We start from the raw sequence: 16,237 nt of genomic DNA, 5'->3' as shown, positions 1-16,237 counted from the left end.
TCATTATAATCCATAATTATGTCCTCACTGGATGCAACGAATGCCTCGTTTATAATCGGTTTTCATGTTTTTGTATCATCGCTCCGGCCGGACAGGGCATCACAGTATGGAGAGGGGCGTAACATTTCTGTCACACGCTTGAGGTAGTCGGCCAATCACAACGCACTGGATAGCTGGCCAATCACAGCACACCTCGCTTTTCAGACTGATGAGCTTTGTAAAAATCAACGCGTTTCAGAAAGGCAGGGCATAGAGGAGAAACAATAATGTACAGTATGTGGAAAATAATGTTTTTTGAACCTTAAACTGCATAAACACATTTAATTACACCATATACACAAAATAATGTTCTTTTTAGCAACATCATATGATGTTTTTTTAAGATATAAACACGATTTAGTAAGTCATCATCTGATCCATCGTAGAGTTTGATTTCTGTGCAGCCTGTTGCTGCCTCTTTGCATGTGCATACATATATAGGAAAGTGACGTGACATGTGGCCAAGTACGGTGTCCCATACTTGGAATTTGTGCTCTGCATTTAACCCATCCAAGTGCACACACACAGCAGTGAGTAGTGAACAAACACGCACACACACACCGTGAACACACACCAGCAGCAGTGGGCAGCCAATTCTGCGGCGCCTGGGGATTTTGGACCCCTGTTCAAGGGTCTCACCTCAGTCGTGGTATTGAGGGTGGAGAGAGCGCTGGACATTCACTCCCCCCACCGACAATTCCTGCCAGACCTGAGACTCAAACCCACGACCTTCGGGTTACAAGTCCGACTCTCTATCCAGTAGGCTACGACTGCCCAGTCTATATATCTATATCTATATATATATCTATATATATATACACACACACACACGCACACACACACACACATATTAATTTTAATGTTTGAATGGGCATGGTGTTTCTGCTTGAGTAAGTGTGCTTCCAACCTCACAGCTAAGAAATCGACTCGAGAAGAATGTCATTTTTGTTCCTGCATTAGCGTTCAATACACTAACTCTGTGACAAAGTCACTGTGACTCGGTTTCTTTTTTTACTACGTTCAATAAACATCTGCACACTGCAGCAAGTGACTCTGGAAGTATTTGTGGATTTTCATATGTGCTTTTTTTACTACCCGAAGCTGTGAACGACTTTGTGGTTTCAGCACGGAACAACCGTGTGACCTGGGATTTCTCACGGAGTTTGGAAGGAGAGAAATGGGCAGAATCCTGTGGGTTTCTCACACAGTGAGAAACGACCTAGCAGCTGAAGTGTTTGCAGGAGGGGGAATTGATGTATGATGTCCACACATCTGAAAGGTTTACTACCCGAAGCTGTGAACGACTTTGTGGTTTCAGCACGGAACAACCGTGTGACCTGGGATTTCTCACGGAGTTTGGAAGGAGAGAAATGGGCAGAATCCTGTGGGTTTCTCACACAGTGAGAAACGACCTAGCAGCTGAAGTGTTTGCAGGAGGGGGAATTGATGTATGATGTCCACACATCTGAAAGGTGATTTATATAAGTGCCCAGAAAGCCTGGGTATTGGCGCTCCCCGAGAGACAGGACCAGCTGTGAGAAGACCTCTTCATTCTGCAGATGAGATTGTAAAAAATGTGGCCGGGGGATCGCAGACTCTTGTTGGGGAACAGGAAATTGCACACCCTGCCATCAGCGCAGTGCATACATTAAGGAATCTGATTGAGGTGATGCAGTGTGAGATCAGAGCATCTTTTTTCCCTGCCTCCATTTTTGGTGTTTAAATACCTCATAGCCTGTTATCCGTCCTTTGCTGCCGCTTTGGTGAGCAGGTTCCCAGAATACCTCGATCTCAGATGCGGACAAACTGCGGGCCCAGACTCTGGGAGGAGCTACTGAAGGTTCTGTTAATGTCAGACATTTCAAAAATGAGGAAAGTAAGTGAAAAACAACAGGTAATGAGAACAGACAGTTTACAGGATTCATCCAACATCAGTCTCTAGTGCTTAAATGTACCACCTGTTTGCAAGAACTAATTGTGCTGTTAGCACACTTGCGAATAAAGAAATTACCATCAAAGTGCACTAACACAGCTGTAGAGGGAGTGTAATTAAAACTTGAAATGCATCCATCAACTTTTGTCATCCCTAAACGATGTCCAATAATGTCCTTGCACAATTTGCATACAATCAACACAGAACACAAGCATATTAACCTTCATCTGCTGAATATACAATGACCACAGGGCTAAACGGTCCCTCTCCGATCTCATTGTATACGCCGACTTTTACTTTAAACTGAGTGAGTGGCAGAAAAGTATCATTTTTATAAATGTATCGTGATGCATCTGCTGAGGCCAACACGCTCTGTTTCCATGTTGTGGTGCCAAGGGGACGAAATGCCACCACATATCCAAACTTTTCTCCATTTTGTAGCTCCTCCGGCACAGACTGTGAGAAAAGAATATAAGAATTTAATAATGTAATGTGATTCAATAAAGGAAGTCACTTGTTTTGTTACTTAATAAAAAGGTGCTTTTACATTTACAGTTATGCATTTGGCAGACACTTTCATCCAAAGCACCTGAAATGGCTTTAATGAGGGAAAGAACTACAATCCCATTAAGCATTTTGTTTGTTACAAAATATGCATACAAATATTTAATATTACAAAGATTTAAATACTAAAATATATATAGATTTTTTTTCCAAAATCTGATCAAATCATGTTTAACAGCAGAATTTGTGATGAAAAACTACATTACCCAGAATTAGAATTGCAGAAAATTCCAACAATCATATAGTCTTGTCCAGCAAATCATGCCAAAAAAAAAGCTTCTCTCTTGGTGCACCATGAGTGACATACTGTAATAAATTCAGTATCCCTATACTCTCAAAATACCTAAATAATTGTGTGTGTGTGTGTGTGTGTGTATATATATGCATGTATACATATAAACAGATAATCAACAACTTTAAATGAATAGCTTTATATTTCACCATTGTTTTATGAAATTGTAGCTCTATGCTTCATGGGATTGAAGTTCTTTCCTTCACTAAGTCTTTAAGTACACTTATCTATTTGTCTAATTTTCAAATACTTTGTTGCTAAGTTTATAATGTTGTATTCTCCTTGTAGCTGGTTGGTTTAGTTCACAGCTTATGCTTAAACAGAGACTCTTTAAAAATTCCTATGAAAAAAAAAAAAACTTCCGGATTCAACGCTGCTGAAAAAGTGCGCGGGCACTAATGCACTATATTAGCGTGCTTGTAACACCACTCAACCAATCAGATTCAAGCACAATAGCTAACTGTATGAGTAATTTTATCATCATAACCAATGCTTTGAAAAAACAATAGCAAGCGCTGTTCTCCTCAATGAGTCCTGTGATTTGAGGCGTCACTCATGCCTGCAGCACAAACGACGTGGGGCGATTTACAAAGCTTCATAGGGTAATAGGGTTGTTCAAAGTATCAGCAATAATATTAGTCTCTCAAAAATGCACTAAAGGAAAATCATTCAGCTGACATGGCGTTACATTACTGCAAGCTGACAAGTAATTTTCTGTGGTAGGTTTACATTGTTGCTTCCATAATCTGAAATCCACAGAATTTAAGTAAATAAATTTGACAGATTTAAGCACTACTGTGTCAGTCAAGAAACCTCTAGACTTAGTGAAAAATGTGCCGTATTTTGAAAGTAATACTGTATTTAAACACGCCACTGAATATCTGTCGTGACAGCCGGTGAGATTACGAGAAAGCCATTGATAAACATTGTCATTTCTGGTTTTACAGATTTACTGGTATGAAAGCTGTCTCATATCTGCGTCTTCATTATGATTTACATACCAGAGGGAGCAATCCCACTGAGGCAAAGAGCAAAGACGACAACGCTTTACCTTTTAATTAAACCTTGTCTAATTTAAACCACGTCACCGTGGAGAATTCCCTCAGAATCCGATTCACAAGAGAAGACTGATTTGAAAACGCTCCTGTCACAATAAAGATGCTGAGCTCACCTCCCAAACAATCACGAGTTCGCCTCGGCTTCCTCCCCCTCCACTCACGTTAGCTGGGGCGACTTCAGGACCTGCCAGCCAAAACAGAGAACAGAGAACAGACAACAGAACAGACGAAACGGGATTTATACCTGTGGGATTAGCGGCAAATCCGAACACTTCCTTTCCATGAGGTGTGGCTCAATGGTCTTTTCAAAATGGTTCAAAGAATCTGAATGAGGTAGAATGTAACAACCTGCAGAATTTTCAGTTTCCTGGTGAAAAATGGTTGTCTGGTCTTAGCCTGTCTCTCAGCCTGGTTTTAATGTTGATTTGTGCACTTTTTAGTTGAACACCAGCTTGGCCAGGGTCGGAGACCAGTTAGACCAACTAAACCAATTTAGGACTAGCAAATCAAACCAGTTCAAGCTAGTTTAAGATGTTTTAATGTAATGTGCATATAATGAATAATTACGTATTTGCATTTGTTTTTTTTAGTATGTGCTGGTTTATTTTGTAGTATATATATAATGTATATATATATATAATGTATCCATATGCATATAGTGTAGATTGCAAGTTAAATTAGGAGTGAACTAAATATTGCTAAATATTATTTTCTCATAGTGTTAACAGTGTTCTATTGTAACTTATTTACACTAGCTGGATGAAAATAAATTAAAAGTAAATAATGCCCAATTCCCCAGCCAAAGGGAACACTAATAACCCATAATTATGACTATGTACACTTCATAACTATTTACACTATTGTCCCACAGTGCAGTGCAATATGTTAACTTTTCATCAGTAATTATGACAGAAAATGATCTATAGCTTTGATTTCACAGTATAGATATTGCTGTTAAATATTGTAAAATCCTAGTAAATGCAGTGCCTCTCTTTATGAACTAAGCTTTATTTGCTGAATAATTGGGATCTTTAAGACAACAGCTGTTTGCATGTCCTTTTCACTTGGGATTGTGTGAAGCCTGTATCTATTTGTGAATCAGTGATCAAAGCATTTGCACACAGTACCTGAGCTTAAAATAGAGTCTTTCAAGTGTTACTGCTTCATAGAATGTGGAAGAAGTCCACTCAATTTTTGTTGATGTTGACATGAATTATTGATAGCTGCATTTCCTGATTGCTGATGTCCAGCTGCTGAGTGCAGCAGGGTTGGGCCTTTGCTTTAAAGAAAACAGCTATGTAAGCTACACTTTTTTCCCCCTAAATTTCCATGCAACCACATTTTCTTGCGGTTTCAAACTAATCAACTAAAAACGCCAGCCCTTCTGTGATGTAATTCCGATTTCAGCACACTTAATTTGTGTCCTAATTGTCTGTAAATTATTTGCAATTTGGATGTTCCCAGGTAAACCGGTGTGAATGCACGAGTGTTTATTTCTCATGCCTGAACTCTATTACGAGGAATCACTCCCGGTGATTTAAACTAATTATAGAATTAAATTACATTTTCTCCTTCCTGATGTATTAGAGATGACAGATATGGAATCGGGAGGGATGAATGCATACCTGCAGCTTTGGTGCGAACGGGTTTGGATGACACGCTGGGTTCCCCCACCCCCACGTTGTTGATAGCCACAACTCTAAATTCATAATCTACCCACGGATTTAGATTCACTGCCGTTGCATGAATCATCTGTCCAGGCACAGAATCAGGAACTAGGATTAAAGAAAATTTGGAATGGAAAAACACATCAATGGCCATCTGCACAAATGAATAGCCTATCATAATTATTTTGCAATTACTTCTGCAGATTTAGTTTTGGTCTATCTTAGCAATTGCGTGTTTCTTTTTTTTATCTTTCATAGTGTATTAAAAAAGGCATTTGCATGAATCACATCTAAGTGACTCACTCAAAAAAGAATATGAACGGTTGCTTCCTGCAACAATATTGTCATAAAAACAGAATCAACAGAGGTCTATCTATCTATCTATCTGTCTGTCTGTCTGTCTGTCTGTCTGATCACAAATAATCACACACCTGTATCAATAACATTTTTAAGAAAAGCCCCCAAATTAAGATTACAGGAAGACATTATTGTGCCACATGAGTAAATAAATGAGAGAGAGAAAAAAACACAATTACAGAAAGTTTCTAAAGAGGTCAATATATTTTGTTTGTTTATTCCTATATCATTGTGCCAATTAATTTCATATTATATGAATATGGTAATATGGTATACAGAAAGCATCAAAGTTCCATGGTATTGTCATCTGCTAACAGTACAATGAAAAAAAAAAACTGTGAAATTTACGGTGAAAAAACTATATAACTATATAAATATATATATATATATATCCAGGTACATCTCAATAAATTAGAATGTCGTGGAAAAGTTCATTTATTTCGGTAATTCAACTCAAATTGTGAAACTCGTGTATTAAATAAATTCAATGCACACAGACTGAAGTAGTTTAAGTCTTTGGTTCTTTTAATTGTGATGATTTTGTTTTGGTCTTATGAAGTATTCTAATTTATTGAGATGTGAATTGGTGGGTTTTTGTTAAATGTGAGCCAAAATCATCACAATTAAAAGAACCAAAGACTTAAACTACTTCAGTCTGTGTGCATTGAATTTATTTAATACACGAGTTTCACAATTTTAGTTGAATTACTGAAATAAATGAACTTTTCCACGATATTCTAATTTATTGAGATGCACCTGTATATATATATTTAGGGATGTTCATTTTAACCGGTTAACCATTAAACGACCGTATAGAATTTTGACCGATTATTACATTCAGTTAAACGGTTTAAAAATAAAAATTTTTTTTTTTTTTGTAATTTATCAAAATATTTAAAAAGATTTGCTGCATGGTTAAAATATGCTACGCGTATAATTTTTTTTTGTTTTTTAGAGAAAAAAACATAAGTCCCGTATAAGTCACATTTTATTATTTAATTCAGAAATAGGGCTAATACCGATGCGAAATGTTTACAAACATAATAATAGTAAATGTAAACATAGCTAGGCTATTTTAGTTCCCCTCACTCCACAACAAAGCCTTTCAATTAACAGTATTTAGAAAAGAACAAGAATTTAAAAATATAAGAAGCTATAGCAATATAAACAACAAGCCAAAACGAATTCATTTAGGCCAAAACGAAACTGAAACCAACGTTGGGTCTCTCATTTGACACAAAATCAAATGTTTCCGTATTCGCGATGTATTTGAATGGCAAATTATTATTTATTATGTAGCCTACTTCACTCGCGTTCCAATATCCATGTAAAACAAAATGCTTTTCATAACATCACGGCGGTACGGTGATAATGGCGCAATCACTTGAATTTTTTCCTTCTAACAGTGGATAATCTTGTCAGTTAACGGTTAATAATCGGTTAACAAGCGTCAGTTGTCGGTTAGGAAAAATAACTGAAATGAACATCCCTAATATATATATATATATTGTAGCAACATCTTAGATTTTATTTTAGATTTTATGCATTTAAATTTACATTTAATTTACAAATTTGAAGTGAAAATTCTGGGAATGTCAATTTATGTAGTTTTTTTCTACTGTAAATTATAATATGACTTAAACATAATATTATAATATGACTTGATATTTCCAAAAACTACATTTAATTTGTAAGGGGTGGTTCAATCACAATAAAAATAACCAGATTCTAAAATAAAACCAGATTCGACAAGAAAGTACACAGAGTCCTATACCAGTTTTGACTGCCTGCCAGCCGATAGAGAAAGGGGTCCTGGCTTGCACGATGTAGAGGGTAACGGGACTGTGGTTGTCAGGTCCGGGGCCCCACGAGAGCTGAGCAATCCTGTCTGTGATGTCCCCCACCAACACGCCCACTGGAGCACCAGGGGGCCCTGACAACACCACCACCAAAGAGACAAAAAGGACTCAAACTTACTGCGTATCCTCATCAGAGAAGGGCACAGCAAGGTTACCAAGTACCTTGCGATGAGAGACAAGTCTGCCCACAAAAGGTGACATGCTTAATATTCAGAACCAGGGAGAGAGATCCTTCACTTGATGATGGAAATACAAAAGGTTCTAAAGAGCACGAAGCAGGGAATTAATGCATTGATTTCAGATACTCCTGTAGTCATTACTTCAAGAGCTGAATAACAGAATAAAACAGAAATAGTGGGGCAAATTGTGAGGCCTTTTTAATTTATATTTGATAAAAGCTCAGAAAAGTGTAGAATACTGAGCAGTCTCCATGGGGGGAGATGCACATACCTCTGACAATTAAGTCTGCCGCTGCAGACACACTGTCCACTGCTGTATGCACCATGCAGACGTACTTCCCAGAGTGTTTCAGCTGCACGTTCCTGATCATAAGATCCCCAGAAGAGCCCTATAAAAAAAATAAAAAAAAAAGAGTATTATGTAAAAAAAATAAGTGGAGAAAGAAGTCTATCAATCCATCCATATGATTATTACATTCATATATTATGGAATGTCAATGCTATTGTTTACTACTTCAAAATAAACCATATAATTACTGTGGTATATTTGAAAGAAATTATACCAAATTAACATTATCTTTCACGATTCACACTGGGAGCATGGGAATGAAGGAGCGAGGAGAAGAGGAGTAAAGTAAATTCCAATGTCTTTAATGAAAACAAAGCTGGGAATACAGGAACACGGGAAACACAGAACACGAAATTATATTTAACAGCGGACGGGAAACGAGGGGCAGAACACACTTTAAATACACATTAACTTATTAAAACCAGCTGGAACCAATAGAACTAAATACGGACAGGAACAGGAAAAAACAAATATGGGCATAATAATAATACTGGAGCACGTGGGGGAGGAAAACACAACACGAGACATGGAACAGAGTCTGACATTACTCTCCCCTCCCGGATGGCGCATCCTCGCGCCACACAACATCCAACAGGGAGGGGGGGTGGGCACTCTGGAGGTCCCTCAGGACAGACACGTGAGCGATACCCGTTCGGGGCGCCATGGCGGATCAGACAGTCCAGGAGGCCATGGCGGAGTAGGGAACTCAGGAGGCCATGGCGGATCAGACAGTCCAAGAGGCCATGGCAGAGCAGACTCTGAGGCCACGGCCCCAGCCCCTGCCTCTACGGCTGAAGCCCTACTACCCCCCCAAAAAAATACTTGGAGAGGTTTGCAGGCATCTTGGCAGGAATGGGGTCGAGTAACTAATTAAACCCAGCTGGAACCAATAGAACTAAATACGGACAGGAACAGGAAAAAACAAATATGGGCATAATAATAATACTGGAGCACGTGGGGGAGGAAAACACAACACGAGACATGGAACAGAGTCTGACATTATCAAAAACATTATTTTGCAAATGAGTAAATAATTGAACAGACAATTACAAATAGTAGCCTATATGGTACACTACTATGTAAATGTTTTTGAAAGAAGTCTCTTATGCTCACCAAGGGTGCATTTGTTTGATTAAAAATACAGTAAAACCAGTAATATTGTGAAATATTATTGCAATTTAAAATAATCATTTTCTATTTAAATATATTTTAAAATGCAATTTATGCTTTGATGGCAAAACAGAAACAGAAATCATTCTAATATGATTTAATGCTCAAGAAGCATTTGTTATTATTTCCAATGAAAACGGTTGTGCTTCTTAATATTTCGGTGGAAACTTTTTTTTTTCAGGATTCTTTAGTGAATAGAAAGTTGAAAAGAACATTTATTTGAAACAAATTTGTAAAATTCTAATTGTCACTTTTGATCAATAGAATGCATCACTAAAAAAAAAAATATTTGAACGGTAGTGTATATTTTTATGGTAATGCTGTGGTACTTAAAGTCTCTAAAATCAAGTATATTTTCATTTCTGTAGTTACATCACATTTGGAAAATATCAAGAAACAAATGGCAGTAGCAAAAAGCTGTGATATTTGATTGGCCCTTCAGTTCAGATAGGGTTCTTTTAACTCGCTTGGACCAGCAGTCTTTCTACTGTTAGTGAGAGCCCGCCATTCGTGCATTTGCTCATCGGTCTCTCCAGGTTCTCAAAAGCAATACTTGGCAACTTAAAAGCTCTGTGGATGATCTACACAGTGAGAGATTGGGTCCTGTGGATAGCTATTTGAGGTTCACTGTGTGTTAAACGGAGTGCGATGTAAATCCTGTAATCAGACAGATTTGTGCCTCTGTGTTCAGAGAGCAGCCAGGTGCCCTTGTACTCAAGTTCCCCCCATTACTAGCTAAGCAAAAAAAAAAAAAAAAGTTCAAAACACCAAGGGATCCCAATCATTCTTTACTCGCATTCCTCTACTCTGAGTGATTTCAAAGAGGAACCCAAGGCTACAGTATTTCAGGAATACAGAATTTGAAGCTTTGAATTAAAATGACTGACAGAAACGCACCCCTCCAATCATCCCGAAGTGATCGTGTCTACTGAAATCAATGAGCTTTCCGTTGAAGAACCACTTGAAGACGGGGTGTAGAGTGGAGTCTTTAGATACTTCACACGGCAAGACAATGCTCTCCCCCACTGTGGCATCCATACTCAAAGGAGGGACTGTAATCTTGGTCGGTTCTGTCAAAAAAAGAGAGATAAAGGAAAGAAAGGACCAAGACAGAAGTGTTGAAGATCTTCAGTTATGCATTAATTCATAAGAGTTTTGTGCACTTTTCAGCCTGTCAGGTTTGGAGACTAGATGGCCAACCAGCTAAACCAACTGAAAACCAGCCTGGGAAAGCAGCTAGACCAGCTTAAAGCACCTTAAAACAGCTAAAATTTGTATGTTTTATTCAGCAGGGACTTGTTGATTCACTGACTAGCTATCACAAAAGGGAATCTGCCTCATTTTAAAATTTAACTTGACCATGTCAATTTAAATTAGAATTTTGTTTTATTCAGTCCCGAATTTGAATAACCCTACTTGAAGCCATCAAAGTGTCCAAAAAACATGCATATGTAATGCCATAAGTTATTAAAAGAGTAAATTGAGAAAAAAAAAATTGCAACAGCAGCATATTTTTAATTAAACATGCAGAAAGCGACTGGGGTGACAAGGATCAAGTCCGTTCCCGGTGCTGTGGATGGCTACGGATTTTGTTTTCACACCAGCGGCTGGACCAATAACTCACACGTGACAAAAGCTTGGATGAGTTATACCTCTGTCAAACCGGCAGGAACATAAAACAACTATATATTTCATTATCAATTTCATGCTTGGGTTGCTCACTGTTTTTCCACTGGTTCTCATCCGGTTTAAGGCATCCGCTTAGAAGCAAGAGAAATGTGCTGTTTGTGAAATGTGAAAGGTGCTTTACCTTTGACCACTAAAGTCCCAGAACTGCTGGATGTACCAAAGGGGTTTTTGGCGACACAAGTGTACCTCCCTGCGTCGGATTTGGTAACATTGGCAATCCTGAGGGTGCCATCCTCTGAGATGGTCCGCCTGCAACAGTAAATAAAAATTGTTGGAATAAATGTCAACACCAGTGACATCTTGCTATAACAATGCTTTTTATTAAATAATAAATAAACTTTATAAAAATTCAAACGTTTAGGGTATTTTTTGATAATTGACACTTTTATCCAGCAAGGATGAATTAAATTGATCAAATTTAGCTCCAAATCAGCACATTAGAATGATTTTTGAAGAATCCTGTGACACTGAAAACTGGAGTAATGGCTGCTGAAAATTAAGCTTTGCCATCAAAAGGAATAAATAACATTTTTAAATATATTAATATATATATAAAATATTTAAAACTGTAAGAATATTTAACAAAATAACTTTTGAACGGTAATGTATATGTGTGTGTGTTCAGGTTAGGTATTACAACGTGAACATGGTTTATGAGGACACTTCCTGTGTCCTCCTAAACAAAATAGCTTAAAAACATACTAAACTGTTTTTTTTGAAAGTCAAAAAATGCAGAAAGTTTTCTGTGATGGGTAGGTTTAGGGTAATGATATAGAAAATACAGTTTGTACAGTTTAAAAACCATTACACCTATGGAGAGTGCCCGCAAACCACATACACCAACGTGTGTGTGTCTGTGTGTGTGTGTGTGTGTGTACAAACAAACAAAACAGATTCTCTCGCTCTCCTCAAACAGGTTTTTATTAGAGGTGGTTGTTCATACACAAGTTATGGATTTTTTTTATCACACCTAACCCTCAGTATTAAATGTGTATTTTCCTGAAAAGCCCTTATGCAAAGAAAATATACTTCCTTCAATATATTAAATGATTTCACAGTGTATTGAAAATATACAGAATAATATTTTGTTTTAATATATATAAATATATTGAATAATAGATAAGGAATTGCCACTTTCATACATTTTTAACAATATATTTAATTTTATATATTTAAATATATTTTTTTCAATATATTTAATTATATATTATAATATATGTAATTTTTTATTCAGTAATACACTTTGTAACATATAGATCTACATGTGATAAGGTATGGTACTGTATGTGTATAAATATATTGTACATATTTACTCATGCAGTATATACACGCATATATAGACATATATAATATATTTCTTATATTTTATAATAATGTACAACATTATATATAGCTCATATTGTCATATATAGCTAGTTAACAACAGCACAAGCACACTTGCATGTACTAAAGTATCTAGCAAAGAGACTATCAGCGTGATGAAGAGTGCACAGCCATTACTTTTTAAATAAAGTAATCAAAAGTAATATATAGTCTTATTGGTGTTAGGCATACACAGGCTCTATCTAACCTAACCACAGGCTCTATTCTTCAGCACAACGGTAACCCCAAAACCTCAGACATACCAGAAACCCTTTTAAATTCCCAAAATAATAGAACTTTAAACACTAACAGATCTCCCCCTATATTAATATTGAGCAAAACACATGAAATAACACTTATAAAATAACACTTTAAGATTTACTCTCCTTTAACAGCCAGAAGCAAAGCATGCTGGGAACTAGAAATCTGCTGTAACTCATTCTGTGAATGTGTGTATATATACGGTAACCCCAAAACCTCAGACATACCAGAAACCCTTTTAAATTCCCAAAATAATAGAACTTTAAACACTAACAGATCTCCCCCTATATTAATATTGAGCAAAACACATGAAATAACACTTACAAAATAACACTAAGATTTACTCTCCTTTAACAGCCAGAAGCAAAGCATGCTGGGAACTAGAAATCTGCTGTAACTCATTCTGTGAATGTGTGCATATATGGGTGTACATACGGAACATGCATGTGCACAATAAAGGATAAAACTTTATGAATATTACATGTAATGAATATTACTGTATGTATCAATATATAGCCATACATGGTCAATGCATATTGCAGTATATTGAAAAATATAAGCACTAGTTTCCCATATATGGAAATATATTATGTAATATATCACATTATATTTTGAAGTTTATTCCCATATACTTTTGTTCCATAAGGGTGTGAAAATGATGTGACTTGAGTAGGAGATATGTATGAGATATATAAGCATCCAAAATCTTAAACTATTTTTGTAGAACTGTGTAAAAGTATTTGGGTGGTGGAACTGACAGTCTACTGGAACAGATGAAAGAATAAACAAAGATGGTCTTTAACCATCTCTTAACAAGTTCTCTGACACACAGAGTCTGCTCAGGTACTGGATCAGAGCTTTAATGTTCAAGGATACAGCAACCTTCCTTCCTTCTTGCCTTCCCAAAAGGAATTCTTAAAGAGCCAGACTCAGCCTATTCCAGACAGAATAACACAAACACTACCAGTATTTGTCTCGGCATGCTTGTGTTTATTTTTTAAAAAGCCTGAAAACTGTAGAAAATCATTCAAATTAAATAGTCAAGAGTATTCAACAGGATACATTCAGTTAATGGGATTCTAAAAGATGAAACCTCCACATTCACGAGTGAATACTGCTATATTAAGGCCAAGAAGAAAGTGAAAGGGAAGAGGATGTAAAAGAGAAGCTGGTTTGAATTCTTACCTGCGGCCTTATCATTATCCAACACATGCAAGATGCTATCAACACATTAAAAAGCGTTTCCAAAAAGGCAGCAAGAGCAGATGTGATTATGGCGCTCTTGCAGAAGCCTGTCTGGATCATGTGAGGAGATGTTGATAGCGTCTGACTGAAATGCTAACCTGGCTAAATATCTGACTTTGCAATAGAGCTGCAACAGCACAAACTAAACAGATTCTCTCGCTGTCCTCAAACAGGTTTTTATTAGTGGTGGCTGTTCATACACAGGTTGTGGATTTTTCATATCCCTCCCCTAACCTTCAGTATTAAACGTGTATTTGGCAGATATGAATGATAGCTAAAATTGTGTAGGTTGTGTAGGAGAGGTGTGTGAGATGATAAGCGCATTGTAAGTGATAATTTATGCATTGTAAAATTAAAATGTCAAAAATAATCAAATAAATAATAGAAATAAAACAACAAATAATACACATGCTATAGATTGGTCTAATGTGAATCAGAAACATAAAACTGATTACTGCTTGGCTAACTGCTAGCTGGTTAGTTCAGTCTTAAAATAGAGGTTAAGTTTATGCAACTGGCCCAAACTTGGCTCTTTTGGCTTAAAACAGGAAGCAATCACCTAGCAACCACCCTATCAACATGTTAAAAATACACAGAACACACAAACATACACGGGTAGTGATTTTTGCTCCGCTCACATTTTCTTCAGAAAATGTTAAAATTTTGATTTATTCTTATTTTTTTTATATTTCATTTAACTGGAAACTTGTCAGACTTCATGCAACTGACGTCAGAAAACAATTCTCAGAAGTGCTCCGCATCGACCTTGATGTACATGAACAAACAATGCTGCTTTGCTTTTAATAACTAGGAATAGAATAGAAGGAATGATAGATAGATAGATAAATAAATAAATAGAGCAATGTAAATATATAACGCTGTGACCTTCTCCCAGAACAAATCAAACATGAGCGCAGCAGACCTGCCAGCTAAGAAATCAAACTATTTCAGCTGCGGCTTTTTAAAATAAATATGTATTTACTATGGCTCAGAGAACATGCTTTACGCCGAAAGCTTTGCTCTGATTTATTGACAAAAAATATCAAACGCCGACCAGACGACCCGTGAGCAATGAGCTGCAAAACCAATTGAGCGCAGCAGACCTGCCAGCTAAGAAATCAAACTATTTCAGCTGCGGCTTTTTAAAATAAATATGTATTTACTATGGCTCAGAGAACATGCTTTACGCCGAAAGCTTTGCTCTGATTTATTGACAAAAATATCAAACGCCGACCAGACGACCCGTGAGCAATGAGCTGCAAAACCAACAGGAAAAAAGGCAAGAGCTATCTGCTTACGGAACAAAACTTCTGACCACACAGAGCCACATTTATATTTGCGTCAAGACATGATGTCTTTGTAATCAGTCTCTGATCCTTCCTCTCCTGACTGCCCTGTGGAATACCATGACTAATCGATGCTTCTCGCATGTTGAGGCACATCCAGAGAATCATAAGTCTACAGTGAGGCGGCAACACATATTGACTTGATACAAACTCAGGAGTGTGAGATGCAACATAAGGTTGACATGTTCGTGTTTGCACCTCTTCAAACTAAATCAGAGTGTAATTGCTGTGAAAACATTTCAGACTCAACAATCACACATATTTACCCACAAAGCAGCTCTCTGTTCCTTTACTCATGACTAATGTAGGATTCAGTGTGTTCTGAAGGGCACGGTACCTCAAATACTGTTCAAAAGTTTGGGTTTTATTTGACTGGAGTGCCAAGAGCACTAAATTAGACTAAAAGGGCATTTTTTTATTAACTAGACACCAATTACTGAATTAATATTCAATAATAATATTGCTTGAACAATGTAATTTGAAACATTTTTTCTGCATAATATTTTCAGTTTTACATTAGATGTTAAATAATATGCATTATACAGTGTGTAATATGTAGTATATTAGTATTCCATTTGAAACACAATTAACCAGAGCACACTGTGTGCCATAGTGTAGAGGTCTGCGCGGGACTATTTTTTTAGTCCCGCTCCCGCAAGGTTCTATTCCGCATCCACCCGCTCCCGCTATATATTCACTCTTTGTTCACCCGCTGTCCGCTTAGAATAATTTTCTTCCCGACCCGACCGTTCCCGCTAAATTTAGATCTCGTTTCCAGAATCTCACATTTACATTTCCTCTACTGAAAAAAAGACATAGGCTAACAAATAAAAGTGTAGTCTGCACAAAATTGTAGGCTATGTTATT

General features: G+C 37.0%; 1 protein-coding gene across 1 annotated transcript in view; it reads right to left on the bottom strand.

Moving 5' to 3' along the window:
• The window catches only part of LOC107708735 (contactin-4-like), a 96,175-nt gene that overhangs the window by 9,670 nt on the left and 70,268 nt on the right, over positions 1-16,237 (bottom strand). The window contains exons 11-18 of the mRNA XM_016513035.1: positions 11,278-11,405; positions 10,365-10,537; positions 8,220-8,337; positions 7,685-7,843; positions 5,512-5,661; positions 4,000-4,070; positions 2,194-2,428; positions 1,767-1,882 (exon numbers count right to left, since the gene is read on the bottom strand). Of these exons, the coding sequence (XP_016368521.1) occupies positions 1,767-1,882; positions 2,194-2,428; positions 4,000-4,070; positions 5,512-5,661; positions 7,685-7,843; positions 8,220-8,337; positions 10,365-10,537; positions 11,278-11,405 (1,150 nt within the window). The remainder of the gene's footprint in view (positions 1-1,766; positions 1,883-2,193; positions 2,429-3,999; positions 4,071-5,511; positions 5,662-7,684; positions 7,844-8,219; positions 8,338-10,364; positions 10,538-11,277; positions 11,406-16,237) is intronic.

The sequence above is a fragment of the Sinocyclocheilus rhinocerous genome, unplaced genomic scaffold, assembly GCF_001515625.1.
Source record: "Sinocyclocheilus rhinocerous isolate Xijiao unplaced genomic scaffold, SAMN03320098_v1.1 scaffold1107, whole genome shotgun sequence".
In the NCBI taxonomy this organism is placed as follows: Eukaryota; Metazoa; Chordata; class Actinopteri; order Cypriniformes; family Cyprinidae; genus Sinocyclocheilus; species Sinocyclocheilus rhinocerous.
The sequence above is the reverse complement of the archived record's forward strand: the minus strand, read 5'-3'. Positions and strand labels throughout refer to the sequence as shown.